This window comes from Epinephelus fuscoguttatus, linkage group LG6, assembly GCF_011397635.1.
Source record: "Epinephelus fuscoguttatus linkage group LG6, E.fuscoguttatus.final_Chr_v1".
Lineage (NCBI taxonomy): Eukaryota > Metazoa > Chordata > Actinopteri > Perciformes > Serranidae > Epinephelus > Epinephelus fuscoguttatus.
Window position 1 is genome coordinate 44,214,281 of NC_064757.1, and position 12,607 is coordinate 44,226,887.

General features: G+C 42.7%; 1 protein-coding gene across 2 annotated transcripts in view; it reads right to left on the bottom strand.

Moving 5' to 3' along the window:
* prdm6 (PR domain containing 6) overlaps window positions 1-12,607 on the bottom strand; it is a 158,980-nt gene that overhangs the window by 5,713 nt on the left and 140,660 nt on the right. For both annotated transcript variants that reach the window (XM_049579643.1, XM_049579644.1), the window contains exon 8: window positions 10,087-10,263. In XM_049579643.1, the coding sequence (XP_049435600.1) occupies window positions 10,087-10,263 (177 nt within the window). The remainder of the gene's footprint in view (window positions 1-10,086; window positions 10,264-12,607) is intronic.

The following is a 12,607-nucleotide window of genomic DNA, read 5'->3' on the forward strand; positions in this document are numbered from 1 at the left end:
GGCCCTCTCTGGGCCCCTCTTAATCATGGGCCCCCAGAATCCTTCTCCTTTCCACCCTTTTCGGCGCCCCGGCGTAGCACCCCCAAGAAATGTTCAAACAAAATTTCATTTTTTCACTGTCACTGAATAAAACTGTTTTTGTTCAATCGTGTGACATTATCTGGTGGTCATATTATTAATAGGCTATCTATGAAAAGGCTAATGCATCATCAATGAACGTACAATAAATAATGTATTATCAGGCACACGATAATACATTATTTATGGTACGTTAGGTAGGTCCTGCCCGAGCGCAGCATCTCTTGCCACCAGCGTTTGAAGATATACCTGAGGAACGGCAGTGGCCATACGTGCAACAGTAACCTGGCAATCTTGGCCATTAACACCACGAGGACCAAAGATCTGGACGCAGATAAAATCATCGATGCCTTTGCCGGCAATGGCCCGTGAAAATATGTGCGCTCTCTCTCTCTCTCTCTCTCTCTCAGGTGCTGCTATATCCAGGGTCGCCTCATGATTGTGCAGTCCAGCAAAATTAAAATAAAGACGTGTTGTTGGTGGTCCCTCTAATTCCACAGTGTGCATGATTTTTTGTTGATTTGGACTCTGAGTGCTTTTATTGGTAGGCTATATCCACAACTCCTTAGCACCTCCAATTAATAGTCAAGCTCCCCCCAGCACCTCCAGTAACAATGGGCTGCCGCGGCCACTGTCCGTCACATAGCAACATTTGGTCATGGACTTTCCACGTTGAGATATGATTTATTTTTTCCTTCAACAACAAACGCAGGTGGTTACATACGGCCAACACTGTGGTTGGGTTCAGGATAGACGAACAGGGTTTGGCTTTGCTATCTTACGGGAAATAAGCACGACCTCACAGGTTAAAGTCGGTAGTTGCTGGACCCATCCACCCTACTCACTTCCGCCTCCTTAACTTAAGTTGTTGTCCAGCCGTGACTGGCTGCATGTCCCCTCGACGCCACAAATCACGCTGACATGAAAGAATGTTTTTTTCATCTGTGTCAGCAGTGGTATTCGACGATTTCAGAATGAGACCAGATTGGTTTTTAATAGTATTTTGACAACAGTGGCGGAAGCTGTGTCATTCTGTGGCTACACACGCAGTACTTGTTACTTGGATTGATTTTTCTTTTGGTGTCGTAATAAAATAACCCGTTTTACTCTAAAAGCCTTTCTAATGTGCACAGAGCATTGCAGAGGCTATGGAAGATTATCACGTTGTTTTTCAACATGTTGTAAATTTCATCAACTGCCCAGGTCTGCTCGATTTTGCGAGGCCTGCACTCGTTGACAAATGTGTCTGTTTTTTAATATGTCTGGTGCTTCATTGCCAAGTGGCACGGCAAATAAATTTGCATGTGAAGTAGTGAGTATGTGAGGGTTTTGTATCACTGCTAATATTAGCTTCCTTCATTTTGGACTCTCCAGGTCAGCATGGTGGAGACAGTTGTATTGCCGAGTAGGTTTTCACTTACAAGGAGTTTGTTTTTGTTTTTTTGTGCATACATAAAAAAATACAGTAAACATATTAAGAGGAGTATGAACACGCCAAAGTCCTGCAACACTCAAGAACATGAATATAGAATAGAAAATGTGCAGTAAAAACAACCCAGTCTCACTTCAAAGTCGGCAAATAGCGGCGCTTGGTCAGTGACTACTGGCGTCAGACGCTGATAAAAAAAACACAAAAAAACGTCCTTTCACATTGGCGTGATACGTGGTTGGTCATTGTCATTGTTTAACAGCACTCTGCAGCATCAGGGGGAAATGCAGCTGGACAACAACGTAAGTTAAGGGGGCAGGAGAGTAGGTGAGGTGGTGGATAGGTCCAACAACCACCGACTTTCACCAGGGAGGCTGGTTTTCATTTCCCATGATTGTAAAGCCAAACCCTGTTCTTTTGTCCTAACTGTTGGAGGAGGCTGAAGTTGACACGGCATCCCAGAACGTCATCACACAAAGCACTCAGGGTACCTTGCATGTCATATGATGACGTGAAAAGTCAATGACCAAACATCCTTGATATGTGACGAGGTCGGAGTGAGAATGTGTTGTAAAAATATCAATAATATACAAGTGAGGCGGCATCATCGATCCACCAGATGTTTTGTGATGCTAGCAGTATCCAGACCCTCCCAGAAAAAGATGCAATTTTACATGACAAACTTTACTAAAGTTCAATTCCACGCTAAAGTTTTTTTTCTACACAAAGTTTAAGGGTCTTCATAACAATCACTGATAAGCCCAAACATATTCATGGTGAGCAACTTAAGTCCAATAAGCCATAATTTTTTTGAAGTTTGATGTGTACAAACAAAAAATAAAAACCAGGATGAGAGAAACTGTAAGATCTTCGCTTTACACGACTGATGTGAGTCAATGTTATAATGTAATAAAACAGGTTGAAGTATTCTTCAGTATTCACATGAAAGCAGAGCGTTGTCCAAATGTGTGCGTGCGGCCTCTCTCAGACTTGTAAACAGCAGTATTCTTTCTGGAACGACTTTCAGCAGACGGAGCTTCCATTTCTCATTTTGTAAATTTTCTCGCAGTGCAAGAAAAACAAAACAGGCCCCTGACTGAACTGAAGTGCTCTGCCCCGAAGGTGGACGTTCCTGCTGTAATTCTGTCTGTAAATTTACTAAACCACAACAGCTACCGACATCAAAGCTCCTCTGAAGCTCCTCTGTCACAGCAACTTATCCACCAGGACAGACACGAGGACCGTCCTCCAGCAGAACAAAGAGCGGAGCTGAAACAAGACTGGCTGCAGTCCGCTGGCTATCGACCAGCCGGCGTCTGTTACCGGTCGCCTTCTTCTTCTGTCAGCGGGGAAAAATAACGTTGAGCAGTTTGGTCCTGACAAAATGACAGAGTTCAGCTTTAATCACTTTCCTCTCAAGGATCAGTGGAGCTTCAGCTCACCTCTTATCTTAATCTGTTCTATAAAACAGGACAGAATGGGAAGTAAACAGATTGTGTTCAGTCACATGGGACGTGAAAGAGGTAGACAGACATGTACAAGAAGTCTCCATCAACAGCTCTGTTTAAATTTACTGTCCGAGCATCCAGACGGCAGCTTAGATGAAACCAGATCACAAAAACACGCATGTCACGACTAAATCCGGCCCAGAATCTGATGCTGCTCAGAAAGTTCTACAGAGTGCAGATTTTTGATATTAACAAATCAGTTGATCCATCATGAGAAAGAGCCACTTGTGGTGCCGAACCCACTGTGGCCATATACAGCGTCCAGCCTCTTTAGCTCATAGTTTTGGCTCTCCGGAGTCACACCAAACTGTTTGCAGCACTGTGGTGCAGTGGTTAACACTGTCGCCTCACAGCAAGAGGGTTCCAGGTTCGAACCTGCTGGAGCCAGAGCCCTTCTGTGCGGAGTCTGCATGTTCTCCCCGTGTCAGCGTGGGTTTCCTCCAGGTGCTCCAGCTTCCTCCCACAGTCCAAAGACATGCAGGTTAATTGGTGACTCTAAAGTGTCCGTAGGTGTGACTGTGAGTGTGAATGATTGTCTGTCTCTATGTGTCAGCCCTGTGATAGTCTGGTGACCTGTCCAGGGTGAACCCTGCCTCTGCCCAGTGTCAGCTGGGATAGGCCACCCTGATGTCACTCCAAAGTCATCGAAAACAGACACTTGGTCAGTGACTTCCGGTGTCAGACATCAGCAAAAAAAAGCTGAACTTTCATGTCGGCATGATATGTGACTAGGGATGTCACGATTATAGATTTTCTTGGTACGATTATTGTCAGAGAAATAATCACGGTTTTACGATTATCACGATAATTATGCATTAATTAATTTCACACTATAAATGTGTAAAATCACATGAACACTCCTTATAGATCTTTAAGTTTCATTTATTTCCATGCCAACATAACAAATATAATATAACAACAAAGAAAAGTAACCAAAAAGTAGTGTGCGGACTTTTACTACATGCCTCTTTGTGGTCCAGCAGTCTAAGTTTTTTCTAGGATGTGCGTGTCTCTTTGTTCTCTTTAAATTACAATTACACAAATAAATTGAGAGCATATCTCGTGCAGTGTTAATAATAAATGAAACAGACATCGTGCTGGAAGGACAAGTCCAACATTTACTCAGCACAGATGGGAGGAAGCAAAAGGAGGTAATACTAATGCTAAATGTTCACTGACTGAGGACCTTAAGAAGACATTACGTATATCTTCCACACTGCACACTGACACTGAAACAGTCTGGTGACTAAAAAAAGGATTTGAACTTGTAACAGTCGAATATATGAAATGTGCCTTTGACATGGTGTATACTGTGTCGGCTAGCAGCAATGTCATCAAGCAACGCCTGTTATGATTTGAGTCTGTTGAGCGCACCCAACGCTGGTCGGACGTATACTTATGTGCTCCTGCTTTTTCTTTTATCTGTCAACACAACAGTGATGGTTTTAAGTACGTGTGGCGACTATTTTGTTCATGTATAAAAATGTAGTAGCCGTACAACTGGGTTTGGTAAGCTTGGAGCGTTTTTAAGTTGATGTAAAAATAAATGACGAACATTTGTGAAATCCCACACTTGTGTGGACGTTTCTGCCTGTCGTCTCACTCCAAAGAGCTACACGGACCCAAAACCATTACAATCTCATGCTGCGTGCACACTAACTGCAAAACTATCCATCAAAAAAGTTTTTGAGACGTGCCCTAGCTTGTCACGTTGCACTGTAAGCCCAACTCGTATCATACCACTACGCCATTAATTGCAAATGACATGCTAACATGTAATTTTTAATTCAATGTTACATTAGATAAATTGAGATTGACGTATTTTAACCCAGTTATTGTGCATTTACCTTTACTTGCGCATGTAAAGCCGGGTGGTTGTCCCGCAGGTGTTGTATCATGTTGCTCGTGTTTGATCCTTTGGCTGCGACTTTTTTGCGGCATGTTTTACAAACTGGAAAGCCGTCATCAACAATGACCCCTTAATCATTTTGCGATAGCCAAATTGATCCCACACGGCTGACTTTATCCCTTTTTTTGGGGGGGGGGAGTCTTCTTCACCCATACTTCATCACTCAGAGACGCCGCTTGTGTAACTTTGTTTTCGTTCCGTGCAAGTTGCACTGATCTACTGTATATGGTTCCGCGTCCCAACATAATCTTTGGAGAGTGACGGTGTTGAGGAATCTTCACGAATAATTAACTGTGGCGTTTAAAATCGCGGTTAATAGTGAAATCAAGTAATCGTGACATCCCTATATGTGACTAGTTGCCGTTATTCTGTAATGGCACCGGGCAGTGTCAGCGGGAAATGCAGCCAGAAAACGCCATAAGTAAAAGGGGCGAAAGTGCGAGTAGGGCAGGTCGGAGTGGTGGTGGATGGGTCCAACAACCATCGACTTTCACCTGGGAGGCCGGTGTTTGCTTCCTGTGTGATTAAAAAGCCAAACCCTGTTCTCTTTTCTTGAACCCAACCACATGCGTGTGTTGGCTAAACGTAACCACGTGCGTTTGTTGTTGAAAGAAAAAAGAAAACATTAATTTATTTTATTTTATTATTTTGAAAGAGTATGCAAACTGTACATTTCCTGTATTTTGAAAACAGACAATGCATGTAACAGGCTGAAGTTGACACGGCGTCCCAGAACGTCAACAACCAACACACCCAGGGTACCTTGGACGTCATATGTGGACGTGGAAAGTCCATGACCAAACGTGGACATGTGACGAGGTCACAGTGAGGATGTGTTGGCCCTGGGTTTTGTCTCTTAAGTCCATTTCCCACTCCCAAAACTAGCAATAAAACAAACTGCAGCCTGCAGGTTAGCAAACATGTCGTCATCTCAGCTTTTGCTTCTATAAAACAACTTTGATCACTGTGTCACTATCGATGTTGTAGAGATATAAACCATTATTTAGTTATAGTGCTCTCAAACGCAGAACTTTTGTCTGTGGTCAGTGTTCATGTTTAGAAACTCAGCTGTGAACTGTGTTGAGTCTCAAATCATCAACAGAAATAAAAGAGAAGGAAACGTCCTGAATGTCTCGTGCTCCCTTCAGTCCTCAGGAGGATGCTTTAAGATGTGACTGAATACAGTAGAACAATTGAGCAGCGGAGCAAACAGCAGCAGCAGTTTGACAGCCTCCACAGTCCAGCGAGTATCAGTGCTGAAAAGCTGCCGACCACACAGATTCCCTGCCTCCGTCTCCTCAGCGGGGAAAATAAAGTTGAGCGTTTTCCTCCTGACAAAGTGACAGTGGCAGCTTTAATCTATTCGCCGCACCGTCCGAAAGGAGATAACTCCCCGAGGCCATCGATCCGCTAAAGATTTCTGACGCCCGTCCATGATTGTCTTTGTCCCGCTCTGCCTCCACCGAGACTCTGAAGTGCTGATGAAAAGGTTCGGGGGGTTCCTCCGATTGCTTATTAAGAACGCTGATTTGCTTTAACCGGATTTCTCGCCGGCGCTTGTCGTTTCACTTTTTACACCGTGATCTCTTGTTCCTCCACGCTCTTTCTCTCACTCCTTTTCTCGCTCATTCTTCTCGCCCTTTAGCTCCCCACGTCAATGACAAGTTCGGATTTCTGTGATTGCTTATTAAGGACATTAATTTGTTTCCCCCAACTCTCCCCTGGTACCTGTTCTTTGGATTCCCCACAACTCAAATCCTTTATTTCGCTTTCCTCACTTTCTTTAATACCTCTTTCCTCTCCGCCCTCTCGCTGAACACTGACCTCTGCATCCACAGGGAAACTCTTTATTGTCCTCCACCGCTGACGAGATGACAGCGTGACAACAGCGGCTTCCAGGAGCCCCTAATTGCGGTGTGGCCTGGCCTCTAATTATATCAGTGTTTATTGGGTAAAAAGAAAAATGGAAATGAGCAGTGTCAGTGCGCAGAGATTCATCACCAGGACGCTAACGCCTGTGGTCAAGCTGCTTCTGTATTTACACTGAACGCTGTGTGATGCTCACATGCACAGTGATTTACAACGAGCACAACACAAGAACAGGAGGAGATTTTCCTGAATGGCCAACATCACAGGAAGTCACTGAAGAAGAGGAGCAAAGGTCGGAGCAGAGATCACACTGAACTAAACTTCCACAGCTTCACCTCTCATAACTGGAGATAATATCTTCTGAACAAACACAAACTGAGAGTTCATTTTAGTGTGAAGTCGAGATACTGACAGTCGGAGATCAGCTTAATATATAATCATGAGACTAAACCTCTGAGAGGGAAACTGCCTGATCGACGAAGAATTATTGATTTCATCCATTATTTGTTTTTATAATAAATAAAAACATACATTTAGAGATAAGTGTGACATTTAAGGTTCAAATAGTTAATCACGTATATAATGAGATTCAGATTTCTTTATTTGTCAATTTTATATTCCATAAAATAAAAAATAAATACTGTTTCACAAATGCCACCAACTGATAAATATACTTTAGTGTAATATATCTTACTATATAATGAGGAAAACTCTGTGTGTGTGTGTTCCACATTTTTCTCCTCACTGACTTGGTCAATCCATGTGAAATTTGGCACAGTGGTAGAGGGTCATGGGAGGATGCCAATGAAGCAATATTACATCAATTGGCCAAAGGGGGGCGCTATAGCAACCCATTGAAATGTCAAACTTTGAATGGGCATATCTCATGCCCCGTATGTGGTAGAGACATGAAACTTTGCACAGAGATGCCTCTCCTCATGAGGAACACATTTGCCTCAAGAACCCATAACTTCCGCTTATATAGATTTTCCACCATTTTGAATTTTTTGAAAAACACTTCAAATGGATCTCTTGTACCCTGGAAATCCAGAGTTCTCGCGAGAATCAGTAATGATGCTCATTACCCATGCCGTTGGAGCCGAGCTGCACCAATCACATTGGTGTATCTGATATAGGCGGGCCAGAGGCGAGCTAAACAGATGACGACAGCGCTGCGACGACGAAGTCCGGAATCAGTCAGTAAACATTGTAAGATGGCTACGGATGAACACCAGTTGTTTGAAACGGCTTTGGCCGCTACAATGAACGAGTTAGACTTGGCTTTTTCTCTAAAAGAGGAACAGAAGACTGTGCTCGAGTCTTTCCTTTGCAAGAAGGACGTTTTTGCTGTTTTGCCGACCGGATACGGCAAGAGTCTAATCTACCAGTTAGCTCCGCTGTTAGCTAAGCGCTAAGTATTGTTCTGATTGGTTGTAGTGTTATCCAGTTGTGTGCAGTGACATTTTCAAATGCATGCTTGGTGCCGCCCCTCGAGTTGGGCCATTTGCATTACTCATAGCCAGACCCTAAACCTTTCTAGATTCGGGTCTGGATTTCCAGGCTAGGAAGTTTGAGCGATCTGCATGAAACTGGGTGAACATAATCTAGGGAGCAATATCTAAAGTTCCCTCTTGGCAAAAGTTGGAAAACTTACTAAAACTGAGCTTCTATAAGGCAATGACTTTAACTATCTGCCTTTCAACGTGCTACCTCAACTACTAATGTACAGTTTTAACTATCCCACTATTGGCAATGGTACTACTGTACTTTCAATAAAGCAATCGTACTATGAAGGTCACAACAACTCTGTCTGAATACATTGCTCTTCTTAATGGGTTCAGTTGACTATTTAATCTGCAATTTCCTGTGACCTGTATCCCAAACACACACTATGTGAAACTGTACATAGGCAACTGTGCACTCCATGGGTATGGACTAGTATACATAAATATAATCAACAAATTGAATAAATAATAACAATAATAAATAAGCTAAGTATAGTTTGAGTATTGCATTTTCTGAATGTCGTGCTGTTATTTTCACCAAAAAGAAAAAAGTTAGATTATTCATCTTCTCATAGTTGCACATTTTTTGCTTCAGCAGCAGCAGCCTGTGTGGGTTTCAGGAAGACAGTCCCTGGCATGTATTCTGGGAGTGTCCTGTGATCAGGCCACTACAAAAGATACTTAACACTGATCTTCCTTTGCAATTTTCCACATTATTTTTAGGATGCACTGTTTCTAAGGCAAAGCATTCTGACAAACATATGTTTGGCATTTTAATATCTGCTAGCAAGAAAGCCCTCACAAGGCACTGGCTGCTTCCTGAACCCACCACAATAGAGGAGTGGATAGATATTGTAAATTATGTTAATGTTATGGAAAACATTACTTTTTCTCTTCATCTTCAGAAAAATGTGTTCATTTAACTCTGGGCAAAGTGGGTGAAATACATAAGACCCTTTCAAAATAATTGAACAGCAGGAGAAATAACTATCATATTTTATGTTTTGCTTTGTAAACTGCTGTCGAAAAAATAAAATAAAATAAATAAAAGTAGCAGCAGCCAAACTGCAGCGAGACAAGAAGGGGCCCTTGTGAGTAATTAAGATCGCCACCTTGGAAATATGTCTGTGTTTAAAGAAAAACTCACATTTAGTTAAAAATGGTGCTGTGTGCTTCATATGGCAAAAAAAAGGCAAACCCACCTCCATTATAGGTTTCTTTTTTATTTCAGTAGCCAGTAGGATCTATAACACAATATGGTATGGATAATATTGGTATTTTTGTCCTATACGTATATGCAACGATGATTTCTGGGTGTTGGTGCTTTCTAGTGTCAAGTCTCTATGTGATCACGTGACAACATGATTATATGGTAACATGTTTAGGCGCCTAACCTTAGGGGGCGTCATGGTAGCTGTAACGACCTTACACCACAGGTTTAGTTCTTTTTACTTCTTTATGTATGTGCAGGTAAAAAACAAAATAAAATAAAAACCTTAACCTAAATGAGTCAGCTCTATCACACAGTTTAAGGTGAGGCTCACTGGTTGTTTTCCTTCATGGAAACATGATCTTTAGAAAAGGTGACACCCCCAGGAGCTGGGATGGCGGCAGGTGATAGTGAGGGTGTCAGGAAGAAGTAATGAGGGTGTCAGTTGGCGGTTAAGAGGATGTCAGTCGGTGTTAGCTGGGTGTCGTCTCTAAGTGAAACTGGTCAGCCCAGCTGGAGTCTGCAGCAGGCGGGGAGGGGGCAGAGGGTCGGGTGGGGGGGTACTCACTGTTACTTACTTGAACGGCTTCTCCCCGGTGTGCGTGCGGATGTGGTTGTTGAGCGTCGTGGCACCGGCGAACGCGCGGCCGCAGTATCCACATTTGAAGGGTCGGTCGCTCGAGTGCGTCACCACGTGGTTCCTCAAATCTGATGGTTGGGAGAAGGACTGGGAGCAGTGGCCACACTGGTACGGTCTGAGAGAGAGACACAGGAGGGAGTGTGAGAGAGGTGTCTGTTTGAGTCTATGATCTTCTTCTTCAGTTATGATCGAGGTCCTTGAAGCACCTGGAAGTGAATCAATCACCTGAAAATAAGTATTGTGTTTTCGTTTCCTTAGAATGAGCTGTTTAAATCTACACAGGGAGCAGATCCTCGTTTATGGAGGTCACCATGTTGCCCTGCCACATTTCTACAGTAGCCTAGAAGAGACAAACCAAACACTGGCTCCAGATAGGGCCATCCACGCTTTTGCGTCGACCATCATAGTTAAAAGCCAAGCCCGAAACTACTTTATTCAGTGTTTACCGGTTTAAATCACCAGGTCCATTTGTTTTGGAGAGGAAGACACCTCTGTGCACAATGCGGCGCTCATTAAAAACCCTCTAAACATTTGGATCTTAGGTTATTAGAGGACAAAGGTGAGACATCAGCAGGTGCTAACAGCCCATCTCTGACATGCCAAACAGGGTCGGAGAAACACTGATTTGTAACGTGACACTGTTTTATTCAGTGTTCTTACTGCCTTAAATCACTCAGGGTCTCATTTATAAACATTGCATATGCACAAAATGAGGCCTAACAAAGGCGTACACCACTATCCAAGCAAGAAGCTGTGAGGGAGAAACACTGACTCATGCTTACGAACATTTTGGGGATGGGAAATTGGCGACACAGATGGTGAGGGGGAAGCCTGATTGTAGAAATTGTCAAACATTTTTTGGCGTACACCATTTTTGGGTTTTGTCTGTATATACATTTTGTGAGATGAGATGAATGTGACCCCTGGTCTGTTTGTTTCAGAGAGGAAGAGACCTCTGTGGATAATTTGACTCCTGGCCAAAACCTCCTGAACAATGAACACTGAAGGAATTCTAATCAGTAAAAGTGTCAGCTGGTTGCAATCTGCAGTCCTCACCACTAGATGCCACTAAATCCCCCTAAATACTCACTGGACCTTTGGAGGTCAAGCTCTAACTGCCTATTTTAACATTTGAGGTCTTATTTTTTTCAGTTGCATGTTTTATCTTTTCAGATTCAGATCTTATTTTTTCACTTTCAAATCTTTTTTTCACTTTCAAATCTGTTTTTTGAGTTTCAGACTTTTGACCCTGATGTGTCGTGGGGGCGTGGCATCAACTGAGAGGGGTGTGGAATCATGAGTGACAGTGCCTTCAGGGAACGTAGGAACTAAAAAAATTCTGACTCAACACTTATATACACCATATTCATGTGACTGGCAGTGTAAAAATTGATGCCAGTGACAAACTTCTATTTAGAAATCTGTTTTAGACAAGTGCTTAAGTGCTGATATGTCCGATTTCCACATAGCACTGTGAACGCAGCGTAGTGTCCGCTTCGCTTGCGATGATGGCGTCCAGTCGGTCGGGTCAATCTGCTGGAGCCCATACATCCAGCACACAGGTGAGACACGTTAACTAAGTTTTGGGAAATCATAACAAGTATTAAGGGGTCGTTTTTGTGACGACATACATTTTCACAGCTCCATCGTCACGGCCCTGTTGATGCTTCCACATCCAGACGTGAAAAGGAAACAATCCTAAAACACCTCCCTACTCACCTGGAGCCAGGTCAGGTGAGTAGGGAGGTGTTTTAGGATTGATTCCTTTTCCCCAAGCTCAAAGGTTTCATCCAGGGGACACGTTTACTGGATGAGGAAGCATCAACAGGGCCGTGACGATGGAGCTGTGGGCAATCACACTTTCCAGCTTTGACAAATTCGCCACTTAAAAGACGTCACAAAAAATGTATGTTGTCACAAAAACGACCTCTTAATACTTGTTATGATTTCCCAAAGCTTAGTTAACATGTCTCACCTGTGTGCTGGATGTATGGGCTCCAGCAGATTGACCCGACCGACTGGACGCCATGCTATGTGGAAATCGGACATATCAGCACTTAAAATGTGGCTGTTGAACTGCAAAATCTGGCATAATTTATCACTCTTATACCACAATTGGTGCTCAGTACTTATTTTATACAGTCTATGTGCCACACCCCCCACGTCACATCAGGGTCAAAAGTCTGAAACTGAAAAAACAGATTTGAAAGTGGAAAAAAAAGATTTGAAAGTGAAAAAATAAGATCTGAATCTGAAAAGATAAAACATGCAACTGAAAAAAATAAGACCTCAAATGTTAAAATATATATGGAAGTGAAAAGTGAAAATAAATTATTCATTCAAAAGAATTACCAAAGTGAATCAAAATTATATTTAACCTGAAAAAATGTTTCATACACTTATTTTCATTTTGAATACATTGTTGTATTTTTCAAAATTCAAGATCAACGCATGAATTT